Source organism: Balearica regulorum, chromosome 2 (genome assembly GCF_011004875.1).
Source record: "Balearica regulorum gibbericeps isolate bBalReg1 chromosome 2, bBalReg1.pri, whole genome shotgun sequence".
Lineage (NCBI taxonomy): Eukaryota > Metazoa > Chordata > Aves > Gruiformes > Gruidae > Balearica > Balearica regulorum.
The window spans coordinates 128,880,787-128,897,063 of record NC_046185.1 but is presented as its reverse complement, the minus strand read 5'-3'; the positions used below and the strand labels follow the sequence as shown (position 1 = coordinate 128,897,063).

The 16,277-nt window shown below is 36.1% G+C and overlaps 1 protein-coding gene across 3 annotated transcripts in view; it reads right to left on the bottom strand.

The window, feature by feature from the left end:
• The window catches only part of TBC1D5 (TBC1 domain family member 5), a 322,332-nt gene that overhangs the window by 181,007 nt on the left and 125,048 nt on the right, over nt 1-16,277 (bottom strand). For 2 of the 3 annotated variants that reach the window (XM_075745858.1, XM_075745859.1), the window contains one exon: nt 12,445-12,580. In XM_075745858.1, coding sequence (XP_075601973.1) covers nt 12,445-12,544 — 100 coding nt within the window. In that variant the 5' untranslated portion in view covers nt 12,545-12,580. Of the gene's footprint in view, nt 1-12,444; nt 12,581-15,092; nt 15,112-16,277 lie in introns of those variants that run through there. The other variant, XM_075745860.1, reaches the window with a different exon arrangement.

Here is a 16,277-nt window from a genome sequence, read left to right as displayed (position 1 = left end):
CTTGGGTTGAGCCATCAATGGCATCTAGGTGGCAAGCCAGAAGGGGCACTAGCAGGCGGCTGAACATGGTACTTGTACAATTCTGCTCCTTTCACAAAGACCCACGTCGGTCTTCCAATGCCTCAAGTAATCTTTAAAGGTTTAAATTACCTTAAAAAATCTGACCCAATCACATTTCTCAATAATCGTGCCTTTTTTCCTAACACAATTATAGCATGAAGGAATCATAAAATAATGGCTTATTTTTATTCTCTTATAGCAAAGACTTAGTATCATTATATTAACTGTCCACGCTGTAGGATCCATAGTGTAAGCTGCTCTTTATGCTAGACTAACAGAAGATTACCACTGTAAACGTAAATTACTACATGATTTGCAGATGTCACCACTTCCTATATTAAGACTCAGTATTGTTTTAATGCAATTATTATTTTGTTATCTATATCAAAAGTAACTACCAACTGACAATTGATTTCAGCTTCACAAAAATCAGAAGTATTTGACTTCTGTATTTGAGTTAAGAGATCGTCATGGTTAATACAACGTTCAACTTAAATTAATCTTTATGTATTAATAAAAAAAACCCCAAAACTACTTCAGTATGTTCAAAAGTTTCAAAGTTGCTGCTGTGAGCTACAGCTTTAGTGAGGAACAGAGTAATATGCAGAAAAAGAAAACTGTCTTTAGCCAAGTAATGCAAATGCCAGATACCAAATGCAGGCTCATTTTTCCATAGGAATCTCAAATTGAATCTGACAGATATGAGTAAGTGTCTTTGAAATCGCAGAAAACCTGCAAGTATCTTCCTAAATTTGTAATGTGTAGAGGACTTGTATCATAAATATCGTATTAATTCCAAGACGAAAAATCTTCAGCAGATTTTTCATGTCCAGAATTAAATCTGTGGTTTTCATTTATAACTGCTTTTACAAAAAAAGTATATCTTTTTCCTGTAAAAACTGAATATATGCATTTTATAAGCACCAAGGAGCATTTAATACAGGGTTTACATGGTATTTTTCCAAAATGAGAAGTTTGCTTCTGATAGAACTATGTTACAAACCAGCTTCTTAAAAAACAAAACCAAAAAATCTTCACTTGAACAAGTAGTTATTCTAATGGCACAATTACAAGGGTGTAACTTTAGTTTATGCAAATGCCACAACTAAAACTGTCATGTGTTCATCATAAATATAATTTTTTAAAACACATTAAATTTAATCCTGCAGAAAAATGTCAATTTTAATTCCAGAACTTTTCAAATAGAAGTTTTCACTGGTTATAGTCACAAGAACCCCAAAACAGAGCTAGAGACTTCCACAGCATAAGCTCTGATTTAAATCTCTTCTTTCAAATTCAAAATGCAAAAGAGACAAAACTCATCTGCCAGGGTTTTGGTGGAGGTTTTTTAGAACTGCAACAGTTAATGCTACACTTTTTCTGGCAATAAAATCTCAGTGTAGCCAATAATGTTGTGGCCACCTCACTGTGATAATTCAGAAGGGAGCCTGGTACACTTTTGCAAAGGAGTATTTTCTTTCGTACTTCAATAAAGAATGAACCAATATTGGGTCACAAAAGTTTGGAGGTGGCCTGTGGCTCAATATGCCTCTCTCTTCCATTAAGATAACATCTGTTCTGGCCACCAGTCAGCAAATCAAATTTGATGAGAATTCATCTGAGTGCTAAGTAGAAATGCCCACTAATGGACAGATTCATGTTCCATTGCTCCACCCTTTATATATTTCAAATGAAAAGTAAACAAAAATGACAATGGTATCTTCAAATATTACGACTAATATATCAAAAATGTACTCCACTATAATGAAACTCAAACATTTTCACATCACTGAAAACATATTTTTCATATGTATTACATGAGAACTCTATTCCTTCAATTGCACTTAGTACTGAAACACTATACAGTTCATCTTTCCTAAGGTTAAATCATTGATTCCATTACAAATCAAATTTCTCAGACGAAGAGAATTATCACTACCATAAAAGCTTTATCTGGATGAAGTTGGTGCCTTTTAACTTCTAGGAAGATCAAGAATAATAATTTGCAAAGGGATATCAAAATTTTAGTGGAGAAATTTATCATACAGGGCTACTGCTAATATTTTGGTCACATGGTCCCAGTTGCACTAAAATGAACAGGATTTGTTCAAAAATTGTGCAGTCTTCCTCTCCTAGAGTTTATGTATTATTGTTTGTCACTCTAGTATCCAAGCAGAAGCATTTAACTGCCAGTGGTTAGTAAAAAATTAAGATATTTAACATGACAAAATTAGAGCAGGTTTTGGTTTTAAGTGGCTATTATAGTTTACTTAAATTTGATTTTTAACCTTTGCAACTACTTTCCATTAAATATCAGAGAGAGGTATTCCATTTAGTTCAAAAGTAGCTGCAGTGTAAACATGAAGGTTCCATTATATTAACTGATTTGCAAGGTACACCGAACAATATGTCAAGCCACCTAATGACCCCAGTATTTAATAACATAATGAATCAGTAAAAGCAGTATGTAATGTTTACTTTTAAAAATTCTCTCAAGAAGTTTTAGTATCTTCCCTCCTCTTAAAACAGGAGCTGGCAATGCTGAGATACAAAAGAGTGAAACAAGCAAGCACAAACAAATCAACTTTGATAAGTATTTCATTAAGCTGGAGTAGCATTCCTTAAACTTCTGTCCAAATCATGTTTTAATAGTAACACCCGTATATATCTGTACTGAGCCAATATTTACCAAAGTTTAGGGAATAGTTTAACATATTCAAAACATTTAAACTTTATTTGATTACTCATAATGCTGAAAAGATGACAATGATCTGCATCTTTCAAAATATTTTTCATTTCCATTACCAAAAATACTTCTAGTTGAAATTTCTAAGCTGACAAGTGCTTATTTATTTTAACTTTCTATATAAAACATGAAAACTCTGACATTTACAAGTCCGTCTTCTTTTGGTGAATTAGCTACCTGCCTCACACAAATTGGCTGAAAGAAAGCAGGAGCTGAAGGATGGCATTGTCACCGTGGCAGTGCTCTGGACCTTGAACAATCTGGGTCCAGCTCCTGGCCCTGCTACAGATTCCTTTATGAACTAGGCATATCATTTCAGCCTGCTTCAGATTTCTGTTTGTATGAATCTAGTTATTCCTCGTATGGTGGTTCTGAGAATTAATTTCGTAGCTTCTTTGGTACATGACACCTTCTAATATGATGAGGTAAGCACGCAGATGCAAAACAAACATCCCAGGTCCTGCTTCCCTTTCTGAACAGATCAAGCCATGGAGCACACGCAGCGCCCTAAGTTCCTGTGATTGTCACAAATAGTGAAAATAAATCTAATTTGCTATATCCTTTTGTGTCATTTGTACTGCAGTTGAAACTTTATAGTCACACGATTACTGATGCAGTGGTCTAAACATCTGACATGATGAAAAAGCTGAACAGGAATACTTATAAATAACTAAAAGATATTTTAGATCTGACAGAAGAGTTCAATCTTGTCATAGTGTGCGTACATATACATCCATATAAATCTCAAGCTGAAAAGATTTAGAAACCAAACCCAGTTGTTCATTCACACAAAACCCAGTTTTGTTCACAGACACAAAATGAGATTTAAAGATAAGCTCACATACGTCCATTTGAAACGTGAAGTTCCTTATCCAGTATTGTTTAGAGTTGGGTTGGTTTGCTATTTTGTTGACTGGGGAGACAGCCAAAGAAAAGCAGAAAGGCTACGCACATTTCTCCCACTCCCCCCGTTTTAGCACTCAGTTTTGCCTAGAGACAAAGGCATTCTCCCGTTACCCTGTATATTTAGCCTTTTTATCAATTGTTGTGTACCTTATGAGGAAAATGAAGACCAGGACTTCAAAAAGTCAGTTATATACACTCTGCCTCTGCAGAGTGGCCAAATCTTGAGACCAAACACTTGAAATCGGAACACTCCCAAAACTGAGGAACTTCAAGTAAGTAACCACAACCCAGTACCTTGGGCTACATTACTGCTTCCCTTAGACAATAAGGGCACTCGGGCTTGATACCTTTACAGTCAACTGGAACCCAGCCATTTATTTTAATAGGATCAGGATCAGGTCCCTGACTTTTTCGACATCAAAGAAACATCTTTCACAGTCATTTTGTTATAAATAATTAAAGCTGATTAGTAATAATAAGGTACCTTAACCAAAAAGGTAAACAGTGGAGACATTTATTATCAAAGTAAGAAAAGAAAATTAAAATAACCTGCAACACTTTTGTATGTGCAATTCATCAGGAAACGTTGTAAAAGAACAAAAACAAATGTTGGCTCATTCCAGAGGTTCTTTGTCATCATTAATGTATTCAGGTTTTCACAGCTGAATTGCTGTACTTTGAAAAGATTTTCATGAAAGGAAACTCAAATTCAACGTTTAAACAAAGCTGTCAGGTTACTAAGATTCATATTTGTTTGTATGTCCAGAAAATGTTTTCTCCTTTTTAAAAAACCCTCTAGGTTAGAAGTATTATTATTCCTTTGCTCTCGATTTGTAAACAACGGAAAATAAGCTTTTGTTAAGCAGCACATATTTATTTATTTGCTGTTGCGACGCCAAAACCAGGAGTAAGAAATATCTGTTCCAAAGCAGGGGTGAAACTACCTGGTATGGATATTTTACTTCATTACTAGTTCTGTTCCTCAAATTGATACAAATGGCCTCCTTCTGTTTCTGTCTGTCTGCTTGCCTGATCAGTGGAGCTAATTGTCAGAGCTGGGGAGATCTCCTACACCTAAACAGAAGATGTGCAGTTTGTAACCTGCTTAATTTGCCTTATGTCCTGGATGGCCCTCAGTATGTTGTTCATTAAAGTATCAGCTGTTTCGGTTGTAGCGGTGGCAACCTAAGCAGAGGCCTATTTTTCTTTGTTAAAAGGCCAGATTGTCCATAAATAATACACATCTTACCAGATAATTTCTTAGCACTTCAAACAAGTATGACGGTGCTTTATTTCTTTCCCCTTCCACACCTCTTAGTTTTGTATGTCCAAAGAGGACAAGGGCAGGGGCACCCAAGGAGGCTAAAAAATAAGGCTTATTAGTCAATCGGAAGCCTAAAACCGGAGCTTTGCAGTATCACTTGGCACTTAGGTGAAAGTAGGTTGAACCCTTCCCTTTTTAAAATAAGGAATTCCACATCTTTATAAACGTCCACATACATGAAAGACAGGAAAGATCCCTTCTATGCTGACATATTTCTGTAATATAGAGCAATCAATTTCCAATACAATCAAATCTGTGGCAGTTAAACTCTTTCAAAATGTTTTAACACACATTTAATCTCAGATACAGAGGTCTGTAACATCAGCTAGCTGCACGCAATTCACAGACTGCTTTGTAAATTACAATCTTCTGTATGTCAGGACCGAAGTGAACTCAAACATTTAATTATTATCCTGTACCAATCATGCTGGCCTCAGCTAGAATTCTGATTTACTAGTCTTTTATTATACATACACAAGTACAATCAAACTTGTACAGTTCAATTTTTTTAAATTAAGAGAATCTCTCTTTTCCATATGTAGGAGATACAGCCATTTAACACAATTTGATCATTGCCTGGAAACACTTAATACGTGAGGTGTTTACGGGTAGTAACCTTTATATTATATTTTTGTATCAAGTCTGAGTAAAGTATTCGAAGAATGATTCCATTCTCATCGTTGGTTTCTGTATAACTTTTAATAATGAGCTAGTTTTAACATAATCTTAATTACATTTACAGAGGTTGTATTAAAAAAGATTATTCTGTTTCAATTTTGTTGTTCAGTAAGTTACTATAGTTAAAATGTAAATTTTTGCTTGGTATTTTAAGCTCTGAGCATGTAAAATTTAGTAAAAAAAAAAATATATTTTTCTTTCAACTTGCATCATTTCCTTTTATACCACATGTATTATACTACAGGTATACTAGGAAGTGAGATGAGAACCAACTAGCTGAGCTTTACCCTGCATTTGGGAAAAGCTAGGAAAGAACAAAAAGAAATGCTGAAATCAGCACTTCCCAAAGTAGGGTCACAAGAGTCATTAGAAGAATGACATGAGAAGTGATTTATACCAGTATTCAGGCCGGGCTGTGTCTGGAAAGAACTGGAAACTCCCAGCGGACATGACTGAACAGAGGTGGAGTGGTCTTATTTTCATACACCGATTGAGAGCTGAACTTTCAAAATTAACATTTTAGATCAACAGACATTACTGCCCAAAAGGTCTTTTCTAATATCTGCCTTATCACTCACTGAAGGCAATTTCACTACGTGATCCTTGTACCAGTTACCCATGCCACAGTATAACCTCCAAACTGGAATTAATGTAATATGCAATTCACAGGAAGCCACCAAAAAACCTAGAGCTACCAGTTCTACAGAGAAAAATCCACCTCTGGAAGCTGGGAACCCACAAGACCGTATCAGCTACTTGCATTTGCTCCCACAGCTGAAGTTGTTTAAAATACTCCTGCCGTTCCTAAACACGAATTTGCAGCAAGGCATTGAAATCAAAGGGCCCACAACCAGCAAATTTCTTCTACCGACCTAAGGGCATGTCAACGCCCGTACAATCTTTAAAGGAAAAAAAGGACTTTGTGCTAGCTATTTTCAACTAACTTTATATTAAAAATATGTATTTTTTTAAACATGCATAGCTTCTCCATTAACTGATCTCTTAATAACAACGTATTTCTAACACAGAAAACAGAAGAGAAAATGAAGAGTCGTATGGAAGGAGCAAGTGACAGGCTGAGTTAGCTCAAGACATACTGTGTTGCTCCAATAGCCTTTGTCACCACAATCCTGTTGCTGCTCAATTAAAAGCAAGCTAAACAGCCGTTATTATTAATAAATGAATATTAAAATGCTTGTTATGTCAGCATATGGTGTTTGAAGATGTAAAAACCATTCTTGCTTTTATTCATCCAAAACAAAGCGAACCAGGCTGAAGGCAGCTCCTTCTCCGCTATCGTACCTGTGCCTTTAATGGAAAAGCCAAGCCCCGAAAGAGAAGCACGAGGGTTTTGAACGAGGACCACCAGTGACAACCGTGCTGGTGGGGCACACCAGAGGTTTCTTCCTGAGTGTGAAACTCCCCAATGAAGGACACAGGGCATTCTCAACCACAGCATGAAATCCCAAAGGCGTTAAGAACAATCACCACCCTCAGCATCTCCTGCTCTCAGTCTAATGTTAAGAGGTTCTCTGTTCCAATCTTGTCTTTTTAATGAAAACACCAAGTAGCATGCATATTTAAAAGGACTGTTAAAAACACAATGCTATACTTCATGTACATGTCCCTCCCTGCAGAGAAGATGAAAGAACACCCATTCCATGACAGACATGACGTCATACAATAGACATCGAAAAATATTTGATATGAAAGTAATAAGGCTTCAAGAACTCACTGTATTTGCATTCTCAATTGCTTTTACCTAGGAACGTACTTCTCACACCGGGAAGTCTAGACCTCTATGGTTGTTTCTTTTAAATTTAATTATGGATATGATCTCTAAAAACGGAGACAGATAACCACCATACGGGACAAGGCGCATTACCATTGTCTCCCTGACTGAAGGCCGTTGTAAGGGCAAAAAAACCCCAACCAGTAACACTGAATAACTACTGACTGATTAGAAGACAATATAATTTTCTGACAGCAAAAATTCACTTAACCCCAGAATGAATGTAAAAGGATGTACTCAAGACCAAAACAGTCCCATGTGAATTACACTTAAGATTTGAGGAAATTATTTGATAGCATGTGGGTCCTGTTAGGTCCAGAGAAGGCAAGTACTTACTATTTCATTCCCTTCTGCTTTCTACACGTTTTCTGTATAACACTGATATAAACCAGGTATCTCAAACTCCACACAAGGTATGGTTCTACAGTTCAGTATGATAACATTTTCTAGCGATCAGGGCTATGAGGTTAACACCAGAACAGCAAAATTTTCTAAAGAGGAGCAATGGAAACACAGAGAATATGGTCAAAATGGAAATACAAATGTTCTCTTCCCACCTCTTAGTTTTTCATGGCAGCCTTGAGAATCAGGGATGCAATGGTAAGTATGAGGTGGGCAACTGATCTGTCTCACCTGGATTAATTTCAGTCACACACTCCAGTAGTTATCTTTGTCCTTCCAGCTATGTCAGCCTTCTCTGTCCTCACCACCAGCTACAGCCTTTAGACAAGAAATATACACCCCTGAACTCCAAATCCGAAACACTCAGACCCATTAAAGGTTTCCCCTTTTCTTCTATTAAGAACAAAGAACACATTACATTTTTCTATGTGAAGTATGCTATTAAATAATAGCTTGTACACTAATTAAAGCAAATGTAATTGTGAGAACACACTGACATTGTTAAAGTAAATTACCCAATTTGTTAATAGTTTCATTTCAAGTGACCTTAATTGTATTAATTGTGATATTGAGCAAATTAAATTGAAGAGTATTAAATGCATTGTTCCAGTCTGTCCTTAGAGGATCAACTTTCTCATTACATCAATGAAATGGGAATACTACCTACTATGCTCTTTAAAACTTGTGTCAGAATGTGGTGAACGCTGTAACTTAGAAAAAAATTTATGGCAGCTCAGAAACAGTTAACCTAATTATCCCATTTCAATGTAATATAAACTTCAAGCATTTGGAAATGAACAAAATAGCTTGTCAGATGCAAAACACAGTGAGGAGGTAGAAGAGCAAAGTTTCTGAAATTTCTCTTCATACATTCGGGTTTATAAAGCCTCTGCTGGAGACAAAACCCATGATATTCATCAGTTTCTCTGATAAAGGTCCATATTTCAGAGGGAACAACTCAAAAATATTGTTAGAATAAAATGAACAGTATCACCAAGATTTTTAGAACAGAAAATGTAGCAAGATACCATCAACTTACTGTAGTCAAAACCAAACATAACAACACACAGATATACATGAATGTCAATTAAAATACAACCAGATAAAAATTTTTAAAATTTCTTAAAAGAACAAAAATCTTCCATTTGAAGTATCAGATTACAAAAGTGAGAATCCCTGCCACAAATTTCTTACCAACTATCAAAAATGCTATTTAAAAAAAAGCATACATAAGTACATATGTGCAATGCACATTCTTCTATCTTGAAAAAAAAAAAAATCAGATGCAAGGAAAATAACATAGGCCAAATCAACCATCAGAAAAAAGACTGAAATACTATCTTACCTGTTTTTTTGGAATATTTTAAAGAGATAGAAAAAAGATCTTGACTGTCAATAAGTTAACAGCCTATCCTGAATTTTGTAAACTTGCAAACAAGCACATTCTCATGACTCTCAACAACTCAAGATTCAAAGTTCCTTAGTTACACAAAACTTGGAATGCTAAGAACGCCCAGATCTTTCTCTAAATGACACTTTCCTCATCTTTTATGCTCTACTTTTATTTGTTCAGCTAGGTAATTGTCTCCTGCCTAGCGTTTGCAAATGGAACCTCGCAGCTGCTCCTAGTGAAGCATGTCTTATTCTTCTCAGGCCACTTCTCCAAAATCTCAAGAATACTTTGAATTGTACATCTGCCCTCCATTGTGCTAACAGCCCTGTCCCAAATAAACCATGTTTTCTTTCTATACCTTTACTGAGATTTTATTAAAAGCACTGAGTACTACTAGACTTAACCAACAGATTTCTGAAATCCCATCCAATATATCCCTCCCAGTTGACAGCAAATGAACAAAAAGCAGTCTATGCATGCAGCTTTCCAAGCAGCTATACTTAACAGCAATCCATGTATTTCTGAAATTTCTTTCATTTTATGAAAATGCCTTGTGAGAAAATTTCAAAACTCCAGCTGGACATGACATCTCCTGGTTCTCCATCAAGTTTTGGTATAAGTTGCACATACTAAAAATACAATACTTCATGTAGATTAACAAATCTGACTAGCTCTATGATTAAATATTTATTTTCAGCATCCTTATCAGTGATGTGCTTTATTTTTATTACCTCACTCAGTGAAGACTTCTATCACTTTGCCTCCAAGGTAATACTTTAAGAATTCAGCACAGCTTCAAAAAACAATTCAGATGTCCCGATATTCCACAATATTGCATAGAACATCGCCAACTGATGGACCACCTCTCTTGCAAATTTCTATGATACACGACACAGAAGACCTGAAGATACAGATTTTTACCAAATGATTCCATATCAGGCCTGAAACTTGAGGCCGAGTTGAAAAACCTTGTCTTGAAATACTTCTGTGAAGACAATGATGGACAGACTGCACAGATGCCCAAAATGATGGACAGACTGCACAGATACTTTGATGCCCAAAAACCTAATACCATGTAAGCCTATGCTTTATTAAAAATGAAATATTAAAACTTCAAAGACTTATTTTGGATATATAAAGTTTCAAATTAAAATGCAGTATGTGTTTCACAGTAAAAAAAAACCTATGAAGATGAAATGGATGCTTTATATAAAATATTTACATAGATAGAACATAAAAAATGTACCATAGTTGGTAACCTTTATGACTTGGGGAACCATGTATTTACATATCTTTATCTTCGCATGTGCGTATGTGTGTGTTGTGTATATATTTTTAACAGTTGACAGCTGTTTTAGAGCATACAGAGATGCCAAGCTGAATGAGGGTCTTGATTACTTCAAGATTAGCTATCTAAAGTTTCTATTCATTTTAAGTGTTGTTAGTGCGAAGAGTCATTAGTCACTTCCTTGTCTCATAGAACATCAGCATACATTTACATTGTTAATGAACATTTGGGGTAAATGAATTAATGGCACTTTTAAACATCAATTCAATACTAATAACTTTGTATGTCATAGAAATGTTAAGGTTGGGATAAAAATGAGAAACCTTTTCAGTCAAGGTAACTAATCGCTTCTGGGCACAATAAAGGGTAAAATTAATTTATAGTGTTTTTTTAACAGGGTTAATATCTTGATTTTTCTTGAAATGGAGTTGAGAGAATTACCAGTATTTTTTAAGGAAAAAAATCAGAAGAAAATGCTTATCTTTTTCTTGATTGGGTAGACTAGAAGCAAGCTATATTTCCTGTGGAAAATGGTTATTATTTTAGGTTATAGCAAAAGATTATTTTCAAGTTTCTAAAAATATGCACAAAAATGTATTTAGTTTATCAAACTAAAAAGGCTCCATATCGTTAAGATGTCAAATATAATAGAGGAGGAACACTGACCTAGAAAAGCTATTTCATTTAATCGTCAGGTTTTAAAATACTTCCCCCTAGATTTTCATTCTCATTTTCTAACATTGAAAAAGCTTTATAAACCAATGAAGAAAAAAATGAAAAAAAAAAATTAGCTCAAAGGGACAATGAAGTTTTACCAATATATTTTAAAGCAAAACATCAGCTTCTTATAAACTGAAGTAATAAACCTGACTAAGCAAAACTTGACATAGCTTTTTTAATAAGCACTTGTAAACAGAAGATTTATAGAGAGATACACCCACACAGACTAGTTGATGATCTGGGTGAGGGACTTAGGAAATGTGACAAAGTTGTTTCAACTCTTTAATTTAAAATAAATTTTTTATTTTGCCCTCCTGGTACATGTGTTCAATGACTGGAAAATTACAGGTAGTTAAGGTGCCACTGTGTATAACTGAGCACTTGAGGAATGTTTTCATGACAAGGACGAGCTTTCTCGTTAAGCTTATCACTTTCTTCGAACTAAGGATACTGTCACTACTAGCAAATAAGTAGAAAAGACAAGCAACACAGACATGCATTGCATTATGCAAGCAGTTTGTTCTCACTGTTCATTAGAGTCTTCCAAATACTGCATTTAATTAATTTACTTTAGGTTACATAGTAATTTCTACCTTTAGAGCCTGTTCATTCTATCTCAACTTCCCGGGTTTGTTTTTTTTTTTCCAAATAAGAACATAGGTGTTGAGTCAAACAAACAAAAAAAAAGGGAAATCAGCCTTTTTATTTGCATAAGCTCATCGAAAAATAACATCCTGAACTTTATTGCAGAATTAAAAAAAAAACCCACAAAACCAACCAGAAAAAAATATTCCCTAAAACCAAAGCAGTGTAAGAGCCCATACTTGAGAAAGTAACACAAAGCCATGCTGCATTTCAATATTCTTATGCTGAAGTCAGTATTTGGTTTATGATTTAAAAAGGATGACAGCGCATTAAACATTTGGCTAATGTTTCTGTCCGTAATTGAAAGTTGACTTTTCGTGGTTTTCATTAGTGTCAGTGTTCTACCCATACTCTGTGAAATGTTCTTTAAGTTGCCCTGTTCAACTTCATTGAGAGAATTAAACAAATTATGACAGCTATAGTTATCGTGACACACTTATATAAGGTTTCTAGGTAAAAAGTCAGAAAAGTACAGAAATATAAAACTCACCTTCCCCGGGCTTGTTCAAATAACCCTGCAAGGGATCGACACCTATTTCTTGTTCTTCTGTTTGCAAAGGGTGACTGGTTTCAGACACAGAATGATACATATTGGCAATAGTAAATTCCAACCGAAGGCTATTTATCTGGAGGAAAAAAACAGAGAAACAAACAGAGAAACAAACACTTCAGTGTTTCTTTAGCTATTTTTCAATCACACAAGTCAATAGCAAAAATGCTTAAAACCTTTCCTTATTTTCCAGGCGTAACATCACCATTAGATGGCTAATAGCAGAACAACAGTGTTTCCATTCAAATGTTTTATTATTTGGAGTTGATAAGAATTGTTTGAGCACCTCCAGCTATCACACTGCAAGTAAAAGTCCAAGTGTGGCTTTGACAGACTGTAAAGTGGGGCAGGAGCCTCTTTCCTTCTTTTTTTCTAGCTTCCCCAACTCGTCTTTTAGCCTGATTCCACACAGAACTGATGATAGTCCTTGGGGATGATGGAGGTTACAGAGCAAAGCTGAGGTGAGACCCATCATCACTCTTCTGGGGTCTGCACCTCTCATCCTAGAAACACTTCCTTTTAACCAATACTTTTTCAGAAATCATAGGTCAAGTATCAGACAACAGAGAGAGGGATGCAGAACATGCAAAAAAGAGAGTATGAGGTAATTCTGACTGGTATGATGGCTGATTTTGGTTTTATCAAGATTTATATTAGCTTTCGAGAAAGATGATGTTAAAGAAGCATTTGAAGAAACATAATCAGCTAGCTAGTGAATATTTACAAAGAAGTTATTCCAAAAATGAAGGGCAAAAGGGGAGAAAGTGTTGGAAGCTAATATCCATTGCGACAAATAACAGGATGTCAATAAAAGGGTGAAAAGCAGATGATGGTATGGTAAGAACAGTAAGAAGGAAAAACGACCTTTCTAGTGCATTAGAAGCGCAAGAGTACATTTGTTGAGACTGCATTTTGGTCAGTGTACCGCAATTTATTAACAGCTTGAAATAGATGTAGCTAACTTGCAACATAAAAGAACTACGCCAGCCATACAGGTTTGATTTGCCCAAGCACACCAAGTAGCTACCTACGACTGCCGTCTGAGTTTTAACCATCATTTACTGTAACTGCTTAGTTTCAAGTATCTCAGCTTTCTGATTCCAGGAAAATTCTATTTTAAAAGAAATATACAAAAACAAACACAAAGAGGAACAGAATAGAATGCACCCATACTTTCAGGATTGGCACATTATCAATTCAGAAATCACTAATTACACTTTTCCTTTGTTTTTTACAAGGCATGGCTTTGACCATTACATGTTTTATACCTTCAGTTTACTGTCAATACATGAAAAGGGACTAGGATTCTTAAGACCTTTCCAGTTTTATATACTATCCATCCACTTCATTTTCCCACTAAGTTATGTGGAAAAAAACCCCCAACTAAATAATAAAAAAAGCTAGTTGTGCCACTGTCAGGTATTTCCTTCAAACCAATGCACCCAGACCATTCCCGAAAGGCTGGTGTCTCAGCTGTATTCCCTGAGGGTTTTGTCCTTTATTTGTCCCGGCACCTGTGTTACTGTGATGCTGAAATGATCACACCATCATCTCTTGCTGCTTTTTAGCTAGAAGGGAACATCTGAAGCTCTTGGGGAAAACACAGCCAGGAACTGAGGGTCGGACTGCCCACTTTTGCAGTGGTACACCTTTATGCCAAATTATTGCAATCTTATAATCATCTGATGAAACACATCACTAAAACACAGCCTTGAACAAACAGAATTGCCTTGAACAACTCTGTACTAGCTCAACAAAACATATTGGGATTGCAAGTAGACATGATGTGTTTCCTATGTAATTTATAAACCATAATCATGAAAAATACATGAATGGTTAACTTGGAGAAAAACATTTATAAACTTGCTAGCCACTTAAATAACATTTCAATGTTTACCTGCAGTCTTATGGCTACACAATACAGAGAAATGTTTATAACTACCTGATATCTTAGATAAATAAATTAAATACTTGAAAGAATTCACATTAAAAAACCCCAAACAACAACTTTGCCAAAAGAGATGTTTATCATTTTCTCCTGCTGGAATGTTAGTTGCTGCTCTGGTTCTCTTTGCTATATCATTTTAATTACCTTTCTACTGATCTGTTGATTTTGTCTTCAGAAAAATTACAAGCTTGTTTTGAACTGTGCTGCCAGCATTTAACTTTTTATTTTTATGGTCCTTCAGACATTGCTACACGACCCGACCAAGGCACAACCCCGAGCGCCTTTCAAACCGAGAACCAGGCACAAAATCACCTTACCAGCCTTCGCAGTTTTAGCAGCCACCACTTAGTTAAGGCACAATATGCTTCAGACATCTTGTCTCACATCCAGAACACGGTATGAAATTAGCTCTAGTAAGTTTGTCCTTCTCTATTCTTCTGTTCTTTATCCACCTTCTCTTTTTTTAAATACTCCTCAAATGCCACGCCTTTACAACGTCTAAGAGCCGTAATTTACTTTACTGTTAGAGCAGTTTTAAACCGCTGAATAGAATTCCTTTTGATACTTGCACAGTGATTTAATCAGTTACTTGTGTTTGTTTACGGATACATTTGATTAGTGTTAAAAAAAATATCACTACCTATTATTCTTGTCACTCCTTAGTCCAAGCAATTTTCTTTACAGTTTTATACTTAAGTTCTTTTCAGCTCTTCTAACAAAGAGCAAAGAGAACTATTAAACAATTATGATTACACTTGGGATCTTACTCTGAGAAAGATTAATTCTTTACAGGTTTGTGGTTGATTTGTAATGGCCTATAACATATTGTTCATATTAAATAAGATGCAATTTAAAAACATTCTCAATGTGAAACAATAAAAATGTTATAAACATCTGAAATTCAATTATTAGATTACAAGACATGACACTGGCTATCTAGTTAAACCCTAACATCTCAGTCAAAGCTAAAAGTGACTCTTTTATCTATTCCTACCTTTTTTTCCCCTCCAAAGATGAAGGGCTACAAAACCCAAAGCCCAGGCACCCTTCCCAGCACTGGGAGTTCAGCTATTCTTTAATATACATGAAAAAATAATTAAGGCTGCATATGAAACATTTATCTACTTAGAGGAATGAAAAGAGATGCTAATTCACCCATGAGCCCAAGTAAAAGGCAGATAAAACTTCTCGCCTGGCCGCTCTCCCTGGGCAGAGGAGCCGCGGACACCCCGCTGCGGCACGTCCCCGGCGCGGGCGCAGCTGCAGCCGCCATGCCGTGCCTCACCCCGGGCAGCACCGCGGGTCGGTCGCTCCTTGCCGACCAGCACACGGGGGGAGAATCCAGAGCACGAGCGAGGGCAGCTCATCAGCACGGTTGTACTGTCGGCCCCAGTTCTCAATGGAGGTCGTCCAATATCCCCCGAAAGGCAGGCATACGGGCTCCAACACAGAACTCCACTGGATATCAGAGGCACCCTGTGGAGATCACAGGACAGTAGGGCTTGGAAGGGACCTCTGGAGATCATCTCGTCCAACCCCCCTGCTAAAGCAGGATCACCTACAGCAGGTTGCACAGGATGGCTTCCAGGCGAGTTTTGAATATGTCCAGATACTTGCTTATAGCACATCATTCTCTCCCCGTGACCTCCTCCATATTCCATAGGTAATAAAATATATACCTGTTGCCATTAGGAAAAATTTTACTGATGTTTACTCAACTTACTAACAACCTCTTTCTACACAGCAGGGATCAATTACCTGTTGTATTTTATGGTCTGATTTAACATGCCTATTCAAATTCAGAGAACTTTTCTTGTTCTCAGTG